Source organism: Diadema antillarum, unplaced genomic scaffold (assembly GCF_040938485.1).
Source record: "Diadema antillarum isolate AM-2024a unplaced genomic scaffold, OU_Dant_1.0 seq00001791_RagTag, whole genome shotgun sequence".
NCBI lineage: Eukaryota > Metazoa > Echinodermata > Echinoidea > Diadematoida > Diadematidae > Diadema > Diadema antillarum.
Window position 1 is genome coordinate 70,404 of NW_027272469.1, and position 21,333 is coordinate 91,736.

General features: G+C 37.0%; 1 protein-coding gene across 1 annotated transcript in view; it reads left to right on the forward strand.

Annotated features, from left to right (window-relative positions):
* Positions 1-18,694, forward strand: part of LOC139712308 (rho GTPase-activating protein 26-like) — a gene marked incomplete at its 5' end in the record, with an annotated part of 86,411 nt that extends 67,717 nt beyond the window's left edge. The window contains 5 exons of the mRNA XM_071624147.1: positions 2,412-2,495; positions 9,292-9,328; positions 15,444-15,518; positions 17,581-17,666; positions 18,588-18,694. Of these exons, the coding sequence (XP_071480248.1) occupies positions 2,412-2,495; positions 9,292-9,328; positions 15,444-15,518; positions 17,581-17,666; positions 18,588-18,679 (374 nt within the window). The remainder of the gene's footprint in view (positions 1-2,411; positions 2,496-9,291; positions 9,329-15,443; positions 15,519-17,580; positions 17,667-18,587) is intronic.
* Between the last annotated feature and the right edge of the window lie 2,639 nt (positions 18,695-21,333).

Below are 21,333 nucleotides of genomic sequence, written 5' to 3' on the forward strand. Positions count from 1 at the left end.
TTGTGGAATGCATTGGTCACTCGTTGCTATGTAGGGAAAGCCCAGAGCACGCCCACAAAGATATTGTGCATGTCATTGACATGCTTGATAAGGGAAGTGCTCTTAACATATAAAAGAGAGCAAGCTATAAAACGTTATGTTTACTTGCAGTATAGGACCAGCAATCTGTGAATAAGATTTGGGGAGCCTTGGATAATCAGTGTAAAGGGAAAATTTCTTAGATAATTCTTTAGATAATTCCAGAATCTTTCTGACGTATGGTTAGGTTGTCCAGTCCTTAGGACAGGATATAAAGCCATTTGTCTTATGTTTGCTTGCTCAAAATCATGCAGTTGTCCTTAGCATCAGCTAATAAGAAAAATAATAGTGATATATTCCGTTCCAATTCTGCTCACGTTTTGATATTCTGCCATACTGCATTTCTGTGAAAACTCCCACCCTGCAAAACATATACTGCTACTTGAAGGGGCTTTTTCATTTGATTCTTTAAGATTGTAGGGAATGTGATTCAGCTACTGTGATAAAAAAAATGTAATGAGAGAATAAGAGGACTCTCAGCAGAATGGTGTTTACTCTGATATGCCTACTCTTGTGCTACTGTATTACCTATTGCTATAATGATCATAATAATGATGATGTCAATGATCATGCTAATGATACTAATAGTTATAATAATAACAACAATAATAATATCATTATGATTGCTACTACTATACTTGTGTTATTATAGTTGGCAGTAATGTTATTATCATTTTGTTACTTTTTTTTATCAAAATAGTAATTTCTAGCAATTTAAACACAAATATCTTCAGTCTTGATAAAAATTACACTGCAAGATGATGGAGTACCTTGTGAGTCGATTGTGAAGGTATGATTTGCAGTTGATGAGATGCATGTGCTTTTGCATATTGTGCTAGCAGAAATGCTTTTGGAGGATAGAGACCGTTGCAGTTAGTATGTACCTTTTAACATGAACAAACGTGATGTTTTCTATCGGAAAATATTAGGCACAAATTTTTTATTTCAGAGAGAGGGAGAACTCTTGGTATGTTTATTTGAAAATAAGAATGTATGCGCTTTTGTTCCTGCAGATAATTCATTCTTTATGGGACTTTGAGCTAAATATACTTTTCAGAGATGTAGAAAAGAAACTTTGTGGATGCAGCATTTCATGACTTATGAAATGCTATGAAAATATTTACCTGACTGTTTATGATTAAATATTCTTTACTTTTCATAAATCAGTATAAGTACAAGGTTAATTTATGTTCATGCATGTTTTGTTTGTATTATTATTTTTTACTTTTTAGCTCTAGCTTTAGCATTTACTTACTGTGCTTTATTGTTACGGCAGTGTATCTATGTGATCCTAATTTGCTTTACAGCATCTGTTGTTCAGTTGAGAGTATTAAGGCATTTGATTTTCTGTGAACACACATGGAGTTCAAATATTTGTGCTTCAGAAATTATAGTAGCTTGCAGGTGGTTGTAGTCAATAGTGTCGCAGCATATGATTTGACAGTCTGCTTCACCCTGTGTAGTGAGATATGTAGATTTCTTTTATTACTTTTTAATGTCAATTCCTCCATTGTCCACACTTTGTGTTGATAAAAAGTATCCACCATTTTACCTGTGACATGTTTTATATGGTAGCTTATATAGAGAGCAGAATAAGATACAGGCTCTCCTTGAATTTCACCTTTCATGTGGGAATATCTATAGCTTGCTGCCTTTTTATGTCATAATATCAAAGCATCAATTCCAACCAAAACTCTGCTCTTTGGTTGTTTTCTTAGATTAGCGGTGAGGAGAAGGCTAGGATCAGCAGATTGCAATCTTCTTTTTTTCCCATCTTGTAGCCAACTTAGCACATAAAGTCTCTTTAATGGAAGCAGGAAACTAAAGCTCAGATGCAGAAATGCACAGTGTTGCTTAAAAAGAAACTAAAAGATAGTGGTGTGCAACTGGATGCAACCTGCTTAGTCAAAGGTGAAACTGATTTAAATTGTTTACATGCTTGATTGAGGGTAAAATAACAAGATCAGTAGTCTGTGCTTTACTCACAGCTATACATTTGAAGGTCAGACTAGACGTGACTTGCATTATTTAAAGTCACATGCAGTATTTCAGAAACCATTCTTCCGTTTGAGCCCCTTAAATGGAAGAAATATTCTATTCAAGGTTCAGCAAGCGTGTCTCATCATCTTTCATGCGATTCGTAGCAAAAGGGGCATAAAACCTTTTTCACTTAAAGCCTTTTGATATGGCACATGTTCTTTGTGGCTGCTCTGTGGACCTTTTATTTTGTGGATGAGTTCCTTACTTCAGAAGATATTTTTCATGTTATTGATAATTTTTTCCCCCACCTCTAACCTTAAATTCTGCCTGATTAATTTTTGGGGCGGTCTCAGGTAAAAGCCCTCCCCAAAGTCTGGACGAGGATCGGTCCAGTCCCCTTCGAACGTACCGCTCTCCCTCTGAGATCCCTCGAGCAGGTAACTCGTTGCCATGGTAGCACGATAGAGTCCATCTTCACCCCAAGGTCTTTGTTCTCTTGTTTGATCTGTCCTTCTTCAGACTCACTTCATTCATTTTTACCCTCCCCCCGGTCTCTTTGTGGAATCTGTGATCACGAATACATTTTAGTTGCATATAACCCACTCATTGTATTTGCTGTTGTGTATTCAGATATTTTTTGTCTAGTTGGTGCACACATGCTTTGAAAAGAAATAATCAGAAACAAACTTTGAAATGTTAAAAGGCATACAAATTGGATAATTCTGCTGATTTCTTTATGACAGGAATATCAAATTATACCTCTTATCTAGAATTGATGAAACACAAACTCATCTGTCGTCCTTTACAGGGGTTACTTCTCATCATCAAAATGTTAGAGATCTCTTATAAGAATGGGCAGATTTTCAGCTTAAGTCAGCAGTTGTCCATAGCTTAGAATGCACTGCATGCAAAAGAAAGATAAAGACATTCAGAACCTGACTGTAAATTATAAAATCATGATTCGTACTTGAACTAAGTAAAGTAGAGACAATTTTTCTCTTGCAAAGAGGTTAGATAGATATCATACTTCACTGAACCTATGGTTGCTGTTTATTCTAAAATGCATCATTACTCTCTGTGTATTAAAAGAAATATGAAGTTATCCACACACATTTTTTATAACTGTTCAAAAAGAGCAGTCTAAATCAGCTATTTCATGCCAAAATATGCTTTCCAGTTTAGTGTGTTTCAGATCATTCTACTAAGATGCTTTTCACACATAGTTTATTGACACCAGATGTCAGGTATCATGTTAGCTGTGTGAGAGATATGTTCAGAGGGTGGTTCAGTAATTTCTGACTTATTTTTGAAAGAAAAATTGTTACTCTGAGTCTCCAAATCTGCTTATTCATTTTTGTTTTTGTTTTTGGTTGTTGATGAAGGGTTTTGTTTGTGGTAGTATTCATCATGTCTTCAGTCAAAAAAAAAAGTGTTAAAAGGATATCATAGTATGATACTCTAATTATGCAGGATATCATAGTATGGCACCCTGATTGTGTTGGCTGTGTACAAACACATATTTTTCAATTTTATTTGCTTTTTGTCTGTTCTGGTGTTGTTGTTTTTCATAGATTTCCAAATCACTAGTTAGATATTGTCTGTTGAGATTGATCCATGTAGTCAGTGTTCCAATGTTGCAGGAAGAAAATGTGATGAAAGAGTGAAGTACTTTGAGGACTGTGTTGCTCAGGATGGTGATTGAGAATACTGGCTTCAAATGATAGAATCAATGTAAAGAGCCTGAAAATTAGAAATTACCCAAAAAACCCTGAACGGCTTTCCTAATACAGCTTGCAGCGTGTATGAAAGTGACTGTTCGAGTTTTACGTAAAGAAGGTGGCTTACTAGGAAATTCAAGCTTGACTGAATCAGCAGCTGATGGGTATCATTTGACGAAAGATGAGTTTCTATGGGAAAATACCAGTGTTATCTCATTCAAAAACCAGTCATGGGTTGTATGTATTGTTTTCATGTTCTGGTTGATAGAAACATACTCCTTCCATCCACATGACATACAGGCTTTTATCTTTGTGCCTGAGAGTTCTGCTGTTATGGACAAAGTTTCAGCCAGAGAGATCCAACATTTTCTTTCTCCTAAATGTCTTTGACCTGCCTTCCTTATCTATCTTATCAATACTCCGTGATGTCATTGCATATAGCTCAAACTTGTATTGAATCACTATGCAGTATATAGATTTCGTATACATTGCATAAGCTGTTTGTCTAGCTAATAGATTTAGGCTGCTCCACTTATCATGTATAGACACATCAAATCGTATATATGTATAAACCGCCTTGTCAAGAAATATCAAGATGTATACTGCTGAAAAAAAAGTGTATTTGTATTTGGTTGCTGATGAGGATTTCCTCCTCCTCTTTCATCTTATTTTCCCTCCTCCTAATCTTTTCCCTCCTCCTAATCTTTCCCCTCCTCCTAATCTTTTCCCTCATTTTCCTTCTGTCCTCATCTATTGCTTTCTTGTAGTAATGCTTATCATCCTCAGCCTTTCCACCTCCTCTTCCTCCTCCTCCTCTTCCTCCTCTTCCTCCTCCTCTTCCTCCTCCTCTTCCTCCTCCTCTTCCTCCTCCTCTTCCTCCTCCTCTTCCTCCTCCTCTTCCTCCTCCTCTTCCTCCTCCTCTTCCACCTCCTCTTCCTCCTCCTCTTCCTCCTCCTCTTCCTCCTCCTCTTCCTCCTCCTCTTCCTCCTCCTCTTCCTCCTCCTCCTCCTCTTCCTCCTCCTCTTCCTCCATCTCTTCCTCCTCCTCTTCCTCCTCTTCCTCCTCCTCTTCCTCCTCCTCTTCCTCCTCCTCTTCCTCCTCTACTTCCTCCTCCTATTCCTCCTCCTCTTCCTCCTCCTTTCCTCCTCCTCTTCCACCTCCTCTTCATCGTCCTCTTCCTCCTCCTTTACCACATCATTCTCCTCTTCTTTCTCCCTTCCTTCTTCCACTCTTCCTCTTCTTCCTCTTCTACAATTTCTTCTTCCTCCTCCTCTTCTTCATCTTCCCCTGTACCTCATCATCTGCCGCATACTCCTTGTATTCTTCTCTCTATCTTTCTCATTCTCTTGTTTGTACACTGTATGCTTTGCATTTATTTTGCTCCCATTGCTGATCAATTATTCCATGTTTGAATGAAAAAAAAAATACAATATTTAGAATTATGTGCTGAGATGCAGAAGGTTGTTAAAGCCATAGTCTACTATATGTGCCTATGTGCATAGATTTATTACCCCCATGTAAGTCTTGAACAGGTGATTGTATGAAGTTTGGGATGACATTTGGAACTATTGGAAATATTCAATATGTTACCTTTTTTTATCTAATCTCTTACACATTGACTGTTTATGTGAAAAAAAGGAAAAAACAGGCTTTTAGCCTTTTAGAAAGATGATGCTTGATATTTTATTCCTGTAGATTGTAGCTTTTGCTAGTATTTACTGTTCACAGCATGGGCTACAGACAGTTTATCTCTGACGTCTACATTTTGAAACAATCCATGGCTTACACACATACGCATTATAAACACATGACATCACGCACACACACACACACCCATACACACACACACACACATCCACTCAGATACATGCATGTTTGCATGAATACACACAGAAATGAAATCTAGATAAGACGTCCTTCTTGAGTTCACACATTGTTTGTACAGGTCTACTTTGATATTGATATAATACCAGTCCAGTGTGATGGCTGGATATACTGCATGCCTCGTGGTTGTGGTTTGTGTTTTCTGGTCATGTGTTTGTATCTTTACCATTCATGGATACCACCACAAAGACAAGGGGGGGGGGGGAAGAGGGGAACCTTAGGCCCACGCACCTTTCTCATCTCTCATGTGATTTTTTACTCGTTGACTGAGTAGTTATCAAAGCATGGAAAAATTGTCAGCTCTCACCAGTCATCGATCTATTTGTGTGTCTGTGTATGTGATATAGAACTTCTGACAGCAAGTGAGTGTCAGATTTGCTTTTTTTATTTGCTATCATCTCTTAATTTGCTATCATTTCTTAATGTACCTGCATTTTATATATTCAGTTTGTTTCCATGACATTGGTTTACTTTCCTGTGCATATGATTTAAACATGACTTTCTAGAAATTTGTTTTTCTCTTTTTTAGATAAATAGAACATGCAGTTCAAATTAAAGGGAAATGCAACCCAAATATATATATGTGGATTGAGTAAATACAGCATATATCAGTAGAATATGGAAGTGAAGGTTGAGGAAGATTGGACAATGCACTCAAAAGTTTAAAGTTTCGTTGCCACCATCCCTGGATGAGAAGACTTTGTCAGTTTGTGACTTTAGTGCTGGACAATGATATAAAGAAAACATAAAGAGGATTTAACATATTTTTGTTTTACTGGAATAATAAAAGAGCACTTGACTACACTCTTTCGGAAAGTGGATGGGAAATTATTACCCTTGATGCATGTCAGTGACAAGTCAAGGGATTGTGTGCTGTTCATTAAAGATAAAAATTTTGTGGAATTATCCTAATATTTTCTCATATTGTTGACCTGAAATGACATCAAGAACTCTTCATAGTCTTTTCGTATCCAGGGGTGGTAGCACTAAAATTTTAAGAATTCGTAACTTTTGAATGGATTGTCCGATTTTCTTCAAACTTCAATGATGTGTTCTAATACTGCTGCATTTACTCGATCCACATTTATATTTGTGTAGCATTCTCCCTTTATGTTTTGTTTCTGTTTGTATTTAAGTTGTGCTTTTGTTTGGTTCATTTCCTGACCCCAATCATGTAATGAAAACCTGCTTAGTGGTTGGTGAAAATGCACCAATATACATCTTTGACTGTACTAAAGTAATATTCTTGTGAATTTATGAATACTATGAGAAGAGTGATATGGAAGACCCTTGTGATTACAGGCACTTTCTAGATAAATCTTTCTTTTCATCTTTTTGTAGCCCTCATTTTTAAGCAGGGGGGGGGGGGGAGTAGAAAAAAAAGGATCATTAATAACTCTATAAGTGAATACAATCTTTATTGTAGAACCCCTGAGAGTTTTTTAATTTTAGGTAACCACAACATAGATGCATTTTTTTTTTGTTAAATGGAGTAGCCAGGGGCATTCATTTGGAGGTAATAATTGATGACTCTTCAGTTATATACCTACCCTTCTCATGATGGGAAAGTGGAATTCAGAGAATTGCCTTATATGGATGGTGGGGGTGGGTATTATGTAACATCTTATTGCCCGCAAAAGTGCGTTGTTTCACTGTAGCCAGATAATCCTTTGCTGCTCTTGACTGCACACAAGACTTAATTACTTCACTCAACCCCACGGAAGGATGTATAAGATCCTATAAGGTTACTCCTGGTTTCAATGAGATGGCGCTTCATTTCCTCTTTTGGTTTTCCCTTTTCTCCTCAAAAGTTCTTTACAGGCAATCCGTAACCACCCACTGTATTCCACTCTGCACCCCAGTCAAACATCCTGTATCACATTACTGCATATCTTGCATATTAGTGTGTGACAACTATATTTATTGCACAAATCAAGTATTAGCACCATATAACAAGTCTCATTTTTGTTTAGTTGTATATCAATCTTATCATGTTACTGTTATCTCTCAAGGATGAATTATATGCCCATCCCCCCAAACAACAACAACAACCCAACAAACAATTATAAACACAGAATGAAATGAAACTATGTACATATCCACATAGACTTTGATGTAGAGGAGAACTCTACTCCATTCTTGTGTTTCTAGATCAGAAAGCTGTGAGTTTCTGTTTCATTCTCCCCCATGTTCCAAGTGAATAAACAGTCTAGTGATAACTGTGACTAAGTTGTGTGTGATTGTAATAATGTCATTAATGGCAAAGACCATTATTATTTTCTGCATTCAGATGTAAAATGTCCAGAGCTTCTAAAGCAGTTGTCTACTTAGTGTTAGCTCCTTGTGTATTCAGATTAAGTGTAGGATGAGGATTGTTATAAAATGAGTTGTATGTCTCTTTTGTGTTCCTCCAAATTCCTACCTCACCTGATCTTCCCATCTCCCCTACAATTTTTCACTCTTCATTTTGCTTGCTTTCCATCATTCTTTCCACCAGATTTACCATCATTCTCTCCCTACCTATCTGTCTTAGTTTTACTCTCCTTTACTATCTTCATCTTTCTCATCTCTCCCCATATCTCGCCATCTCTCTCATCTCTCCCTATGTCTGCCTTTCGTTCATATCTCTCACTTATCTCTCTGTATCTATCCTCATCCCTCATCTGTTCCTATCTCTCATCTTTCCCAATCTTTCCGTATCTCTCCCTATCTCTCCTCATCTCTCTTTATCTTTCTTTACCTCTCCCTGTCTCTCTTCTTCTCTGTCATCTCTCCCTATCCTCCCCATCTGTATCCATATCTCTCTTATCTCCCCTGTCTCTCCCTATCTCTCCTCATCTCTCCTCATCTCTCTTTATCTCTCTTTATCTCTCCCTTTCTCTCTTCTCTGTCATCTCTCCCTATCCTCCCCATCTGTATCCATATCTCTCTTATCTCTCCTTGTCTCTCCCTATCTCTCCTCATCTCTCTTTATCTCTCCCTGTCTCTCTTCTCTGTCATATCTCTCCCTATCCTCCCTATCTGTATCCATATCTCTCCTATATCTCCCTATCTCTACAATCTCTCCCCTATCTCTCCTTCCTTTCCCTGTCTCACCCATCTCTCCTATCTCTCCTATCTCTCTTCATCTCTTCTCAACTCTCCCTATATCTCTCTATCTCTCCCTATCTCTTCTTATCTCTCTTATCTACCCCTCTATTTCCATCACTTCTATCTCTCCCCATCTCTCCAATCTCTCTCTATCTTTCTTCATCCCTCCCTATCTCTCCTATCTGTCATCTCTCCTCATCTGTCATATCTCTCCCTATGTCCTGCTATCTGTCATATCTTTCCTATCTCTCCTTATCTATCCATATCTATCACTATTCCTCTTTATTTCTCCCTATCTCTCCTCATCTCTCCTATCTATCCTATCTCTTATTTCTCCTTATCTCTCCTAATCTTCTCTTTATATTTCTCTCCTCATCTCTCCTACCTCTCCTTATCTATCCCATCCTATCAGCTGACATCCTTGTTATTCGTCTATACGCTGAGATATGTAGACATGAATAAGGTAAGAGTATCAAAACCAACTATCTTCAATACCTCTAGGGCATATGCATAACTGGTATCTTGTTTTTCTCATCTACAGGCCCCACAAGACCACCGTTAGCAAGAGCGGATGAGGTGTAAGTACTTGGGAAACCTTCCTGTCAATCAGAAATTTATATTAACCTACATATTTGATTGTGTTTTTATTTTCTCTCCTTTTTTTTTCTTGTACGTATTTATACACAAATTATATCTCAAACACATATGTTATAGCAGGGACTTACACTTTCTTTCTATGCAAAAAAATGATAAATGATGATGACAGAAGGTAAAAATGTGAATGCTTTCATTCATTCAGAAGCACTGTCATTAATTTTCTCAGTAAATATAAACCAGGTAGAGGGTTTTAGCGTGTTCATTCCTGGCCTAAGGAGGTGTTGTAGAACATAATAATCTTTTCTTCACACCATAGAGAATACTAACTCACACAAGGACTCACAGATAACTCTTATATCTCTATTTTATGATATATTTACCATCAAGTCCCTGTGTATGGATAAATATATTTTGTTTAGGTTTTTTTGTGTCCAAAAATTGCACAATCTAATCCTTGATACCAGATTATGGCAGCCCCTGTTCTTCAAAACCACAGTAGTACATGCACTTTTGTTTATATAATATACTATATACATACATAGTTTTTGTCATAAAATTCTTGTAATGGGCCAGAACCTAAATTTCCAAATGATGTAACTGATGATTTGCCATAACAGACTTTTAACTACTTGGAAAGGATCACGATTCACCTGGTGTACAGCAATCTAACTCTGTAACCATTTAACTTGTCTGCTGGTTTATGAAAAGAAGCAAATCTTTTCTCTTTTAGCCTCTCCAAAATGAAATCACAGATTGAGAGTGGCCAAAATACAGTGTCAGAAGTATATGATTGCAATATGAAGATCAGAATATTTTCTGTCTCTCTTTTTATTTAGAAGTACTAGTAAAGTTTATTCACCCTAAAACATGGAAGTATGCAACATCAAAATCCTGAGTTATTGCTTATAACCCCCAAAGGAAACAATAACCTGGCTTTTGATTTTACTCAGAGAGGAACCTGCTCTCAATCTGTGATTTCTGGACATGAGTATATTGGTATCATGGCAGTTTGAACAAAGTCCCTGTCTTTGACAGCACCATTTGTTTACAATATGTTGATTGAGGCAAATTAAATCATCCCCTCGTTTGGAGGTAGACAGCTACTGATGACTTTTCCTGTGACCAATACCTTGTGTAATTCCACTATCAATTATTGTGTTACATAATACCAACGTCACTTGTCTCATTTTTTTTTGTTAGCTATTAAGAGCAAATGCATCAATGAACAGTATGCTCAACTGCCACCAACCAATCTCTGATTCATTGCCTATCTAGTCACCATTACATTGCAAACTCAGATAGGAGTTACACAGCTGTAGGTCTGAGATGTGATAGGGTTCTAGCAAAAAAAAAAATAGATACATAAAAAAATACAATCAGGCATAAATTGTTATCACCTGCTCCATATATATTAATCAGCTTATACCAATTATGCATGTCAATATCAATAGACTCATAGAAACTTGCAAAGAAATATCAAAAGGCTTACCAAACAAGTGCCTCCTCCAGTACCACCTGCCCCCCTTTCATTTAACCACCTTTTTTGCTGCCTCCAAAATCATTTGTGCTACTCCCATGAATAAAAGCTTATCTGCCATTGGTTAACCCCATGCAGGGACAATCATGAAGGACCAATAAGATCTAAGACTTCTTCATCTAGCTCAAGTGCATCATCATCTTCACAGTATGTCAGAGACAAATCCCTTGGCTTGCCCCGAGGGTAGACTTGCAGAGCAATGTGTTATTGTTTTTTTTTTTTAAATGTATAATTTTCCCCTAGTGCTTGCATGATTAAATGTTGTAACAGACTGAACTGGAGACTAATCTGTCAGTGCTAATGTTGAGACACTAACAATGAAGCTCCTTATAGCACCTTGGCATGCAATTTCAAACTCAAACTCAAACAGTGTTTTTCATAGAATCTGTCTTTCTTCTTTAAGTATTGATTTAACCTATTAATTTTTTGTTACATATCATATTTTTCCAGCTTTATTGTGATGTTTTCCAAGGAAAGAGCTCCAGCTAAGCACATACTTTCTTGTTGAGTCTTTTTCTGTCTCTTCTTATGTTGGTTGATCTGTAGTCATCATGTTTTATCACCATTTATTTTATTCAGATATCATCTCTTTTTACTTTCTTGGCTTTTTTTCATAGTGGAGGGTGAAATAGACTGACCAAGGGATAATGTAAATTCAGATTTTAATTTCTACATTGCTTGATCATTACTCCATCATTTCAGGTTGGGTTGCCACAATTACGATGCCATAAAGTATCCAGAATTGGAATTAATGGTGTTATGAATGAATGATCAATTTAAAGGGTATAAGATACATATTCCAGCTGATGGGGATATAGTTTCTTAGTTTAGTTTAGTGTGGTTTTTTTTAAAAGAAAATCTAGTTATATTTTAGCAATGTGGAGCATTTAGTTTTTCAACCAACTTGTGATTTCAGTGGAAAATACTGCAAAACAATAAAGAATACTGGTATTAGTGTTATTTGGATATTGATATAGTTTGAACAAGCAATGAATGGTATAGCATTCAGGCTTATTTTGTATTTAAATTAAATTAAACACAGACGTGCTCGCAACCCTTTATTGCATGTATCATTACTGGAAGTTTTAGAGAGGTATGAGCAGAAAATAGCATTTAATTTTTATTTGGTGGCATTCTTTTCCCCTTTTGATTTGTGTGACGGTATAGCTTGCCTTATAGCTGAGAGACTGGTTTAGGCGTTACTGCTACTGAGTAGGATAGCAAGTAGTAGATTTATGAATCCTTTTTATCTGCATATGTCTATATCTTGGTTTGAGGTAATATGAATGATATTTTGAATCTAGGCATCAAGAAAAGAGCATATTTGCTGAATGATTCCACATTGGAATAGTCTCACAAATCAGACCTGATGGTCCGTAGTCCATGTTTTGCAAAGCAGTGTCCTAGTAGCAAACAGAAATGGATTCCTTCTAGCTGAGAATGAGGGTCCAGTACAGTGTAGTGGATAAATCAGAGACTATTCATTTGTTTGAATGTAACATACCTATATACATGAGGAAAGTATTTGCTTTGATGTTACCGTAATGGTGCATAAAAGAAGACTACAGCCCAAACATGTATGTGGATTCAGAGAATACAGAAATATTATTGGAGCGTATCTCTGAATTTTTAGGGAAAAAATAGGACAATCTATGAAAAGGATGTGAATTTAAAACATTTTGGTTACAATAGGTATATGTACCTCCACTACTGGAAGAACAAACAAAAGGATACAACAGTTTGTTGTGATGTCATAGTAGTGGAAGAGTAGAGAGAGGATTTTAAGATAATTTAACAGATTTTTATTTTTCTAGCAAAATGAAAGAGCACTTGACTTCCCACCTTGAGAGAGCTAGGAGAATAATGCTTGAAGTTTTGCCTTCAGCATATTACCTTCAAAATGTCAGTGAAATTTAAGGGGATGCATATTTCTCCCCTAAAAATGATGATTTTTTTTTTTTGTGGAATGGAGAAAAGGGGAAAAACACCCTCATTTGCTGTGAAATATCCAAACAAACAAACAAACAAACACTGAAGTATCATGAGCATGGCATTTGCATATATATATATATATGTCATTCTAATACCATATGCTATCTTGGAATGATCTTGTATTGGAAATGAGGAGACATTGCTTTAGAGGCCTTACTAATGCTGCATTTTATATAGCTCACATCTTGGAAAGCTATTTCCCATTGCATGACCCTGATAGCATGTATTTTCCCAGAGACATGGTTCTTCTCATAGCTGGAAATCTTCCAGAGCCACAATTCCAGATGGAATCTTTGTTTGGTAGACAACCGGTGGTAGGAAATGAAACTGTTTCCTTGATTATGTGTTAACCTTAAGATGTAAAGTAGATCGCCTCGAGCATTTGTATTACTTGAATGAGCTCTCAGATCATGTACAAGAACTCGAACTGTCTTTGCACCTTGAGCAATTCTCACTCTATGTTCACTCTGATTTGTCATTAAAGGCTCATATTTTCATGATTTGTTAATCATCAAAAATTACTTAGTTTTTGAAATCATGAATCAAATTGATGAGGGTAGATGTCTGAACCTTGTTCTGAGTGGACAATTACAGAAAACATCCCTGCATTCCGAAACTAATTTACCAGCAAGAAGTTAGCATATACACAAATATTTGTTGCAGATTACATTGATATATCAAACATGAATGCCATTTATATGGGTATATGGGGACCAGCAATTTTGAGAGAGATCACTCATGTTCTGATAAAATGTATACATGCTCCCACGCTATTGTTGAGATTTCAGTCTTCATGCAATGTTCTGGCGGTATAAATCTCAAAAATATACACGCATCTCATTTGATGTTCACTTCCATTTGATTTTTTAAAATGTGTGAAAAAAAAATGCTTCATACTTTGTGTGTTTTCCCCAAATTTCCCTTGGAATACGATATTTCCTTCAGGACATCATTACACTTCCCTCGAATGTATTAAAGGTCTTCTTGCAAAGGTCATTACAGATTTCTACAACAGAAGTCCCAGATATGTGCAACATACTTTGGGAAAAGACAAAATTTGCTGTTGTTGTTTTGAAGTGAAAACCAATCAATGCTTCTTGAACCATTTCACTTGTATGATAAAATTAATTCAGCAAAGTCAAAAGCCATTTCATTTTTTACTTTGATCCGCAGTTCATCTTTCCTCATTGCAGTTGCAGATATTTTCTGGCTTTTTGTAGATGTAGTAAACACCTCAGGATCTGAGTGTGAAGTATATTTGAAGGCCTATTCCCTCCTCATTAGTCATTGCAGCATAAAATTTGCCTCTTTTTAAAATGAACCAATATCTCATTTCATCAGTATACACATATCAGATGTTTGAATCCATTCCAAATTATTCAACAACAACAACAAAATGATTCATTCTGAAAGAAGCAGCCTATTTTTGGCAAACCTAGTTTATTGTCCATTCGATAGGAATCAAACATTAGCTATGAACATTAGCCGATAGCAAAGGATAGCTCAGAGACCCTGAAAAACACAAAAAAACATTGGAGTGTTCATTTGATAATGCAATTATTTTTTCTGTGGTGTTCTGTTTTCATGGTCACATGGATATTATCTGCTCTAACAATGTATGGAATGCCCTAACAATGTATGGAATGCAAAAATGACATTCTTTTGAGATGATTTCAGCTATTGAAAGAGAGAGATTAAAAAAAGAATAAAAAAAAAAAAAAATCTGTTGATTTCCAGACTCTTCCCTGCTTCCTTTAAGATTCAGGAAAGTCAATGTCCTGCTGAGTAGTGGCAGTGATCCCAATCAGATTAGATCTTGTCTTTCCTCTTCCAGCCTGTAAAATTAGGATGTAATTGCTTGATGTTATCATGCATCTTCCGCTCTTGTGATATCATGCCCCTCCCCCAGCAAAATCTGAATGAATTTACTATATGTGTTCTTGTATTTCAGTGATACTCTTTTATACTTCAATTAGTAATGGTTGTCATAGTGGAAGGAGTGATAGATTTTAGTGATTTTTAACATGGAATACTTACACCTATCAACTGCAGCACCCGTTTTTCATGACAGAAAAAAAAAGACGTAAATAAAATAGAATTAAGATAGTGAGGGTATCAATATGTTTTTGGCTTGTTGTTGGATTGACTTGTGTATGTTTTCCCATCCTCGTTGCCTTAAAACAAGAAGTTATCATTCCTAGCTCTAATACTAATATTGACATCAGCCCACTTCCTGCTTTAATAGCTTTACCCTCATGCCACTAAGCATTTTCAGCTTGACATATTCCTCACTCAAAACTACAAAGAGCTCTGCATCTAATCACAGCCCTTCCTGTCTTACATAACATTTGCTTCTTGTAATAATAAACTCTGATTTCATAGTAAATATACTTTTTTTTTCTTTTGCTGTGAATTATGATTTTGCCACTGGAGTTTACTGGATGTATACTGTTGCCACGATGACACTAACAGTGCATCACGATTTGTTTGGTTTTGTATTTTTCCCCCCATTTTCTGTTGGCGTGTTCATCCTCTCCCTCCCTCTGCTGGGTGTGTTCTAACAACAGGCGGAGTACGGATCCCTCAGCTTCCAATGTTCCCGGTGCAGAGGCAACCAGTATATACGATACACCCGGGAAGAAGTTAGTATCCCATTCCCTGGCATCAGTCTTCTTCCCTGTCCCCTGACAGCATCCATACAGGAGTGACTCAGCCACAGCAAATGTACACTCACTGACGAGGCTTGCCATGGTCCCATGAATCTCCCCCATGAATCCCCCCCCCCCCCCACCATTTTTTCCCCCACAATTTTTTCCTTTTTTTTTCTCTCTCTCTCAATGGGAATACAAATGGCCATAGCATGTGGACCTGGTAATGTGGTCAGGAACAGACAAACCAAGAAAAGACCAATCACAAAACAATTTGACTCTCTTTGCCAAGTAGACCCTTCCTTTTTGGGTTTAAAGGACGTTTATTATCCATGCTCCTATCAAAGAGCCTGCTCACACCCATCCCAACCCCCAAAACAACAACAACCAAAAACCAAACAATGTGATAAATAGCCTTTTTTTTCCCCCTATGGAACAGTCAGATTATATTCCAAAAGTCAAATTTTTTGCCTGACTTTCCTGACTGAAAATACTAAAAGTATTCAACAACAAAAAAAAATCTTACAGTTCTACTTCTACCTCTTTGAACTTCTCATTTGGTTGTTGTTGAGACTTTGTCCAATGTTCCAGGTAATGGTCAATATAATTTGAATTCAGCCTTATGTCAACCCTGCCTCCTTTATCCTGCACTGGCACCCTTTCACCGGAATGGCTGCTTACCACCCAAGCACCTCTCATCACACCAAACATGAACTTTACGTTAAAGTCACTTTCACTAATGGACTAATAGTTGTCATAATTTTTCTTTCACTTACTTTTAATCAAAGTTCCATTTTCAAAATGTGTAGGGTTTTTTTTGTGTGTTTTTTTCTTGGGGGAGGGGTTATTGAATTCAGCCCAAACAATAATGCACAGCCCATCTGTTCATTAGCATGATTTTTCTCTATTTGAATATTTGTTGTCTTTATCATTGTATTATGGTATCATTCTTGTTGGTTTGCTGTGTGAGGAAGTATTGAGGCAGTGTCAAAAATTGTGTCAGGTCGTCAGTGTCTTGTGCAAGTCTTGTGGTGTGAGCTGGTGGTGACATTTTCCTTTGGAATGTAATTCAGAGTATTGACACAAATTGTACCAGGGGATATTGGCAGGTAAAACAAAAGATGACATCGCAAACCATGTAATAATTGTATTTTGAGAGAAAATTGTTTCATATAAGGCAACATTAAGCTCACAGAAGAGCTCCTCTAAAGTGATTAAACCATCAGATGCTCACAGTTGGTGTTGAAGGCATATTGTTGGCTTGAGAGGCAAGAGGATGTTAGCACCATGCAAAAACTCTGGAGTTACTGCCTTCTGCTACCCAGTCAATGATAATAATATATTGTCCTGTATTATGATGTTTAGCCCAGTGAGAGTCCAATTGTACACTAATGGATTGTTCATATGTGAGCTGACTTCAAAACACAAAAATGTGTCCTAACCACACAGTGTCACCTGATTGGTGTAGTCTCACCTCCTAGACCCTTTGTCTTGCTTCTGCCATATCGTCACACATGGCAGCAATAGTACTAACAGAAGTCTCAACATTGATACTTTTGTTTTAGGCGTCATTAACAATGATAAAAAGGACAGGGAGGTGAGGGTTCTTACCCCCAGACACAACTTGTACAATGCCAGACAAACTTCTCTCATCTAGAAACAGGCTTTAATGATGGCAAATTTACATAGGAGAGCATATTATGTAGTGGCAAGCAGCAGAAAGTGGTACCAAACTGTTTCAATAAAAACGGGTAAACTTAATATAATGCAAAATACTTTGTTCTTAGCTGGTGTAAACTGTTATGTGAGTTGTAGCACATGAAATCACCATATCATGAGCTGTGGAATGTAAAATTGTCAACTAAATTTGACATGGTTGAAGAAGAACAAGTGGTTTGATATGGTTCATTGGTATCTATCTGTATAGATATACAGAGGTGGCATTGAATCTGTTACGAATGGTTGTAGTTTATCTGGTATTGATCCAAGTGATTCTTGATTGATTGATTCTTGCTTTTGAGGGAATAAATTTGAAAACTCTGATATCTCTTCCCAGGGGCATATGTGTGAGAACGCTTTATGCATGTGACGCGGACAATGAGTCGGAACTGTCTTTCCAACCCAATCAGATCATTGTCAACGGTGAGTATGGCGTGAGATCGCTTGATAATTTATGCCAGAGAAATCCTTCAAACAGTGTATGTCACAGCACAAGGCAGAATTTCTTATCAGTCTCAACAGGTATACATATGTGATATTTTCTAGATATTTGTTTTTGATGAAGACTTGAACATGACAGAAAATTTCAGAATATAGACAGTTGATGTCGGGGTGTGAAAGGGTGGTATTTTCATTTCATTTCTTTTACTAAGTTTTTCCACAAATAACAGCCATGATATACATCTACATATCAAACAATAGTTGTGACAGTAACGAAAATCCAATGTACACAAAATGAAGGTAATGATTTAAGTTACAAAATACATTTCTGTACTATAGAGTATGTCATTATCATATTTTGTATGTCATTAGTATGATTTCAGTATTTGATATTGCATTACTAAACCAGTAACACATCACCAGGGAGGATTTTGTTGTTGTTGTTTTAATCAAAAGTACTGTTTACCTAACCATTTTGTTCAGTTTGAAAATTCTTAGCTGCATGGTCCTACCTACTACCAGAATTCCTAATATTTTGAAAATATTAGGCTATAAAAAAAAAAAAAAATCACCAATATTGCAATAGAATCAGCAGTTGTAGTAGCAGTGGTAGCAGTAGTAGTAGTGGTAGTAGCAGTAGTAGTAGCAGTGGTAGTGGTAGTAGTAGTAGCAGTAGTAGTAGTAGTAGTAGTGGTAGTAGCAGTAGTAGCAATAGTTGTAGTAGTTGCAGTAGTAGTGTTAGTAGTAGTAGTAGCAGTGGTAATATTCAGCTCAATTGCGGCCACTATCAGAATATCAGATAATCATACATGTATTTTGTATATTTTGAGTCTGATATTATTAACAAATAACTGATTTTTCTCACTTCACTTATGATATTTGCATTTTTTTTTTCACAACCAGTTCGGTCCTCGAAGGAGAGAGGTTGGTTGCTCGGCACACTCAACGGCAAGACAGGATTAATACCGGAAAACTACGTCCAGTCACTCCAGTGACAATAGACCACGCCCTCGCCCTTCCGACGTACAGCAGGCAATTATTGTTTAGGCATGAGGCGAGGGCCCTGGGACTTATTTTAGTAGCATCTCTGTGGTGATGCCCAAGGGGGTGTGCTACAATCACTAGGATTTCACAACATCTTTGTACAGTGACTGCAACGTCAGTCATTCTGGTTTTATATCATCATCTTTATTCTCATTAATTTCTCCTTTTTTTTCTGTCTTGTTGTAGCACATGACATTGAAGCTTTACATGATATTTGATTTAAGGCCATTTTCTTCAGCATACCTAATGCAGTTTCACATCGCCATGTCTATTTTTTGAAAAAACATAACAAAACAAAAAAACACACACACCAGAAAACACTGCCTGAGTTGCCGTAGTAAGAATTCTTCACAAAATGGCTGCTTGGCTGGTGCATTATGTACAGTGTATTACTCTTGAGTTCAGACTTTCTATGCCCCTCTACTTTTGGTAATAGCATGGAGAAAGCAGTAGGATACGTGTCTGCCATACGTCACTATGGCAACTACAGGAGATGAAAGTCTACTAGTGACAAACAGAACAATATGGAGAAAAAGAGTAGCTGGCCTACAGTAAAAGTAATGTATAATACATATTCATGTATGTATATTGAAGTACCACTTGGCTTTAGAATGGGAGATATGCTATTTTGCCTTTATAAGTTCCACTTCAGCTCTGATTATTGTTGATATAGGAGAAGAGCTTCTTCCCTTTGTGTTTATCATGGCATTAAAAAAGGTTTTCATCTGTAGTTGTTTTGCTGATTAAATGTTGGCACTGGGGTACTGTTCATTGCATCATAGTATTCCTAATGTTGAGACCTGTTATACCTGAATATTTGGTATATGGAACAAAGTTCTTATGTCAGGGGTAATAGTTTGTTATTCAGTTTGTGTAATATCATAAAATGGAATAAATTACGAGATTCTTAATTGCAGTCTATGCTTTCACACATATTTGTGTCTGTAATTTCTATTTCACGACCTCTAAAACAAAATGGCAAGAAATGTAGGTGCTGTTCCTGTTACGCACTTACATTCTACCCTACATTACCCCCCCCAAAAAAAAAAAAACCAAACACCAAACAAACAGACAAACAAACAAACAAAAACAAAACAACAAAAAACAAAACAGAAGTTTTCTTGGCAAATTATGCAGTGCTATAATGATAAGTTTGATTGATATCCACATTTATTCTTACATACCATTTTTCTTTTGTGTTTGTCAGCTGTTTTTATTTTCTTCACCCCATTCTAAAGACTTGTGGTACTTTGGGAGACTTTTTCATTTTAGGGGCAATAGCTGTCCACACTGCCTTAAAGAGTGCTACATTCTTGTATTCACTCCCATCGAAAAACTAAACATCTGCATCTGCCCAAGTTGGGAGAAAAACCAGCTTGGATGGATGTGGGCTCCTGTTGATCAGGCTTCACAAAGACATCTTCACTCCTGCCAGGGGCCATTTTCATGCAGATCAATGCAGTTATTATGAGTAGATAATAGATATGCAGTTACCATGGCAACTGTTATACCCACAGCTATTGGTCAGCACCTAGCTGTCACCCTGGTGATTGCAATCTATTGTGAGTTGTCATTCATTGTTGGTGAGTTCTTTTTGAAGAGAGGCCCTGTTCTTACATTATCAGATCTTTACCTCTCTAGTAGCGGATAGGAAAGCATGAATTTGATGATGAGTGAAGTATGGCAGTATCTCACAGTGTACTTTGCATGTAGCAGATAAAATGGGCTATGGTAGAGACATATCCATGCACAGTGGAATGCACATAAACAAAATGGGAAAGGGGCCCCTATTTTCAGGATAGTTCTGGGGACAGGGCATGCACTTTTCTGTTATAGTGAAGCACTTGTGTTTATAACGATAATTATCTCTCATTTAGCAGTGTTCCCCATTCAAAAGGTTTTGGTCATGGTTCATGACTGTGCACTGTAACAAACACAAATTGTGTCATGTGGTGTTCATGCAACCAATCACTAATCATTTTCTTAAAATATGCAATTCTCTCTGAAAGGAGTGAACTAATTGAAGATTGTGATGCCTTGTTGCCATGCCACTAATATGAGACCACACCCCCTGAATATTCCTACACACCGTGGTCTGCTATGTAGGTCATGCTTCAGACGTACCCAGTAAGGAAGAGAGATGATGCTGATTGAGGTTTTTGTAGAGCCTGGTGTTTCCCTATCCAGACACAAGCCATTCCTTGAAGCCCCAAAGCTCTGATAATTTGGCATAGACAAGAATGAGAGAGTGAAATCAACTTTTTTCTTGTTTTTCTGTTCTGCTTGGAGTCAGCCATGGCATTCATTGGCCTTCAAGTAAACTGTACAACTGAGTTCCTTCTCTCTAAATGATTAACACCTACATGAATGGCAGTGCAATTATGAAATGGTAATCTATTGAAATGATCTGGACATGACTTGGGTGGAGCACTTTGGGGGTCAAGTAGCAGTTGTGCATTTATGCTGTTTTAACTGAAGGCTGGTTTTATCCACTTTTCCTGATTTCCAAAGAAGTTTGTGTTGTATGTACAACCACTGATGATTTGCTGTATACATGATTTTTTAGTCGAGACAGGCTTTTGCTTTAAGACTTGTGAGAATGGCA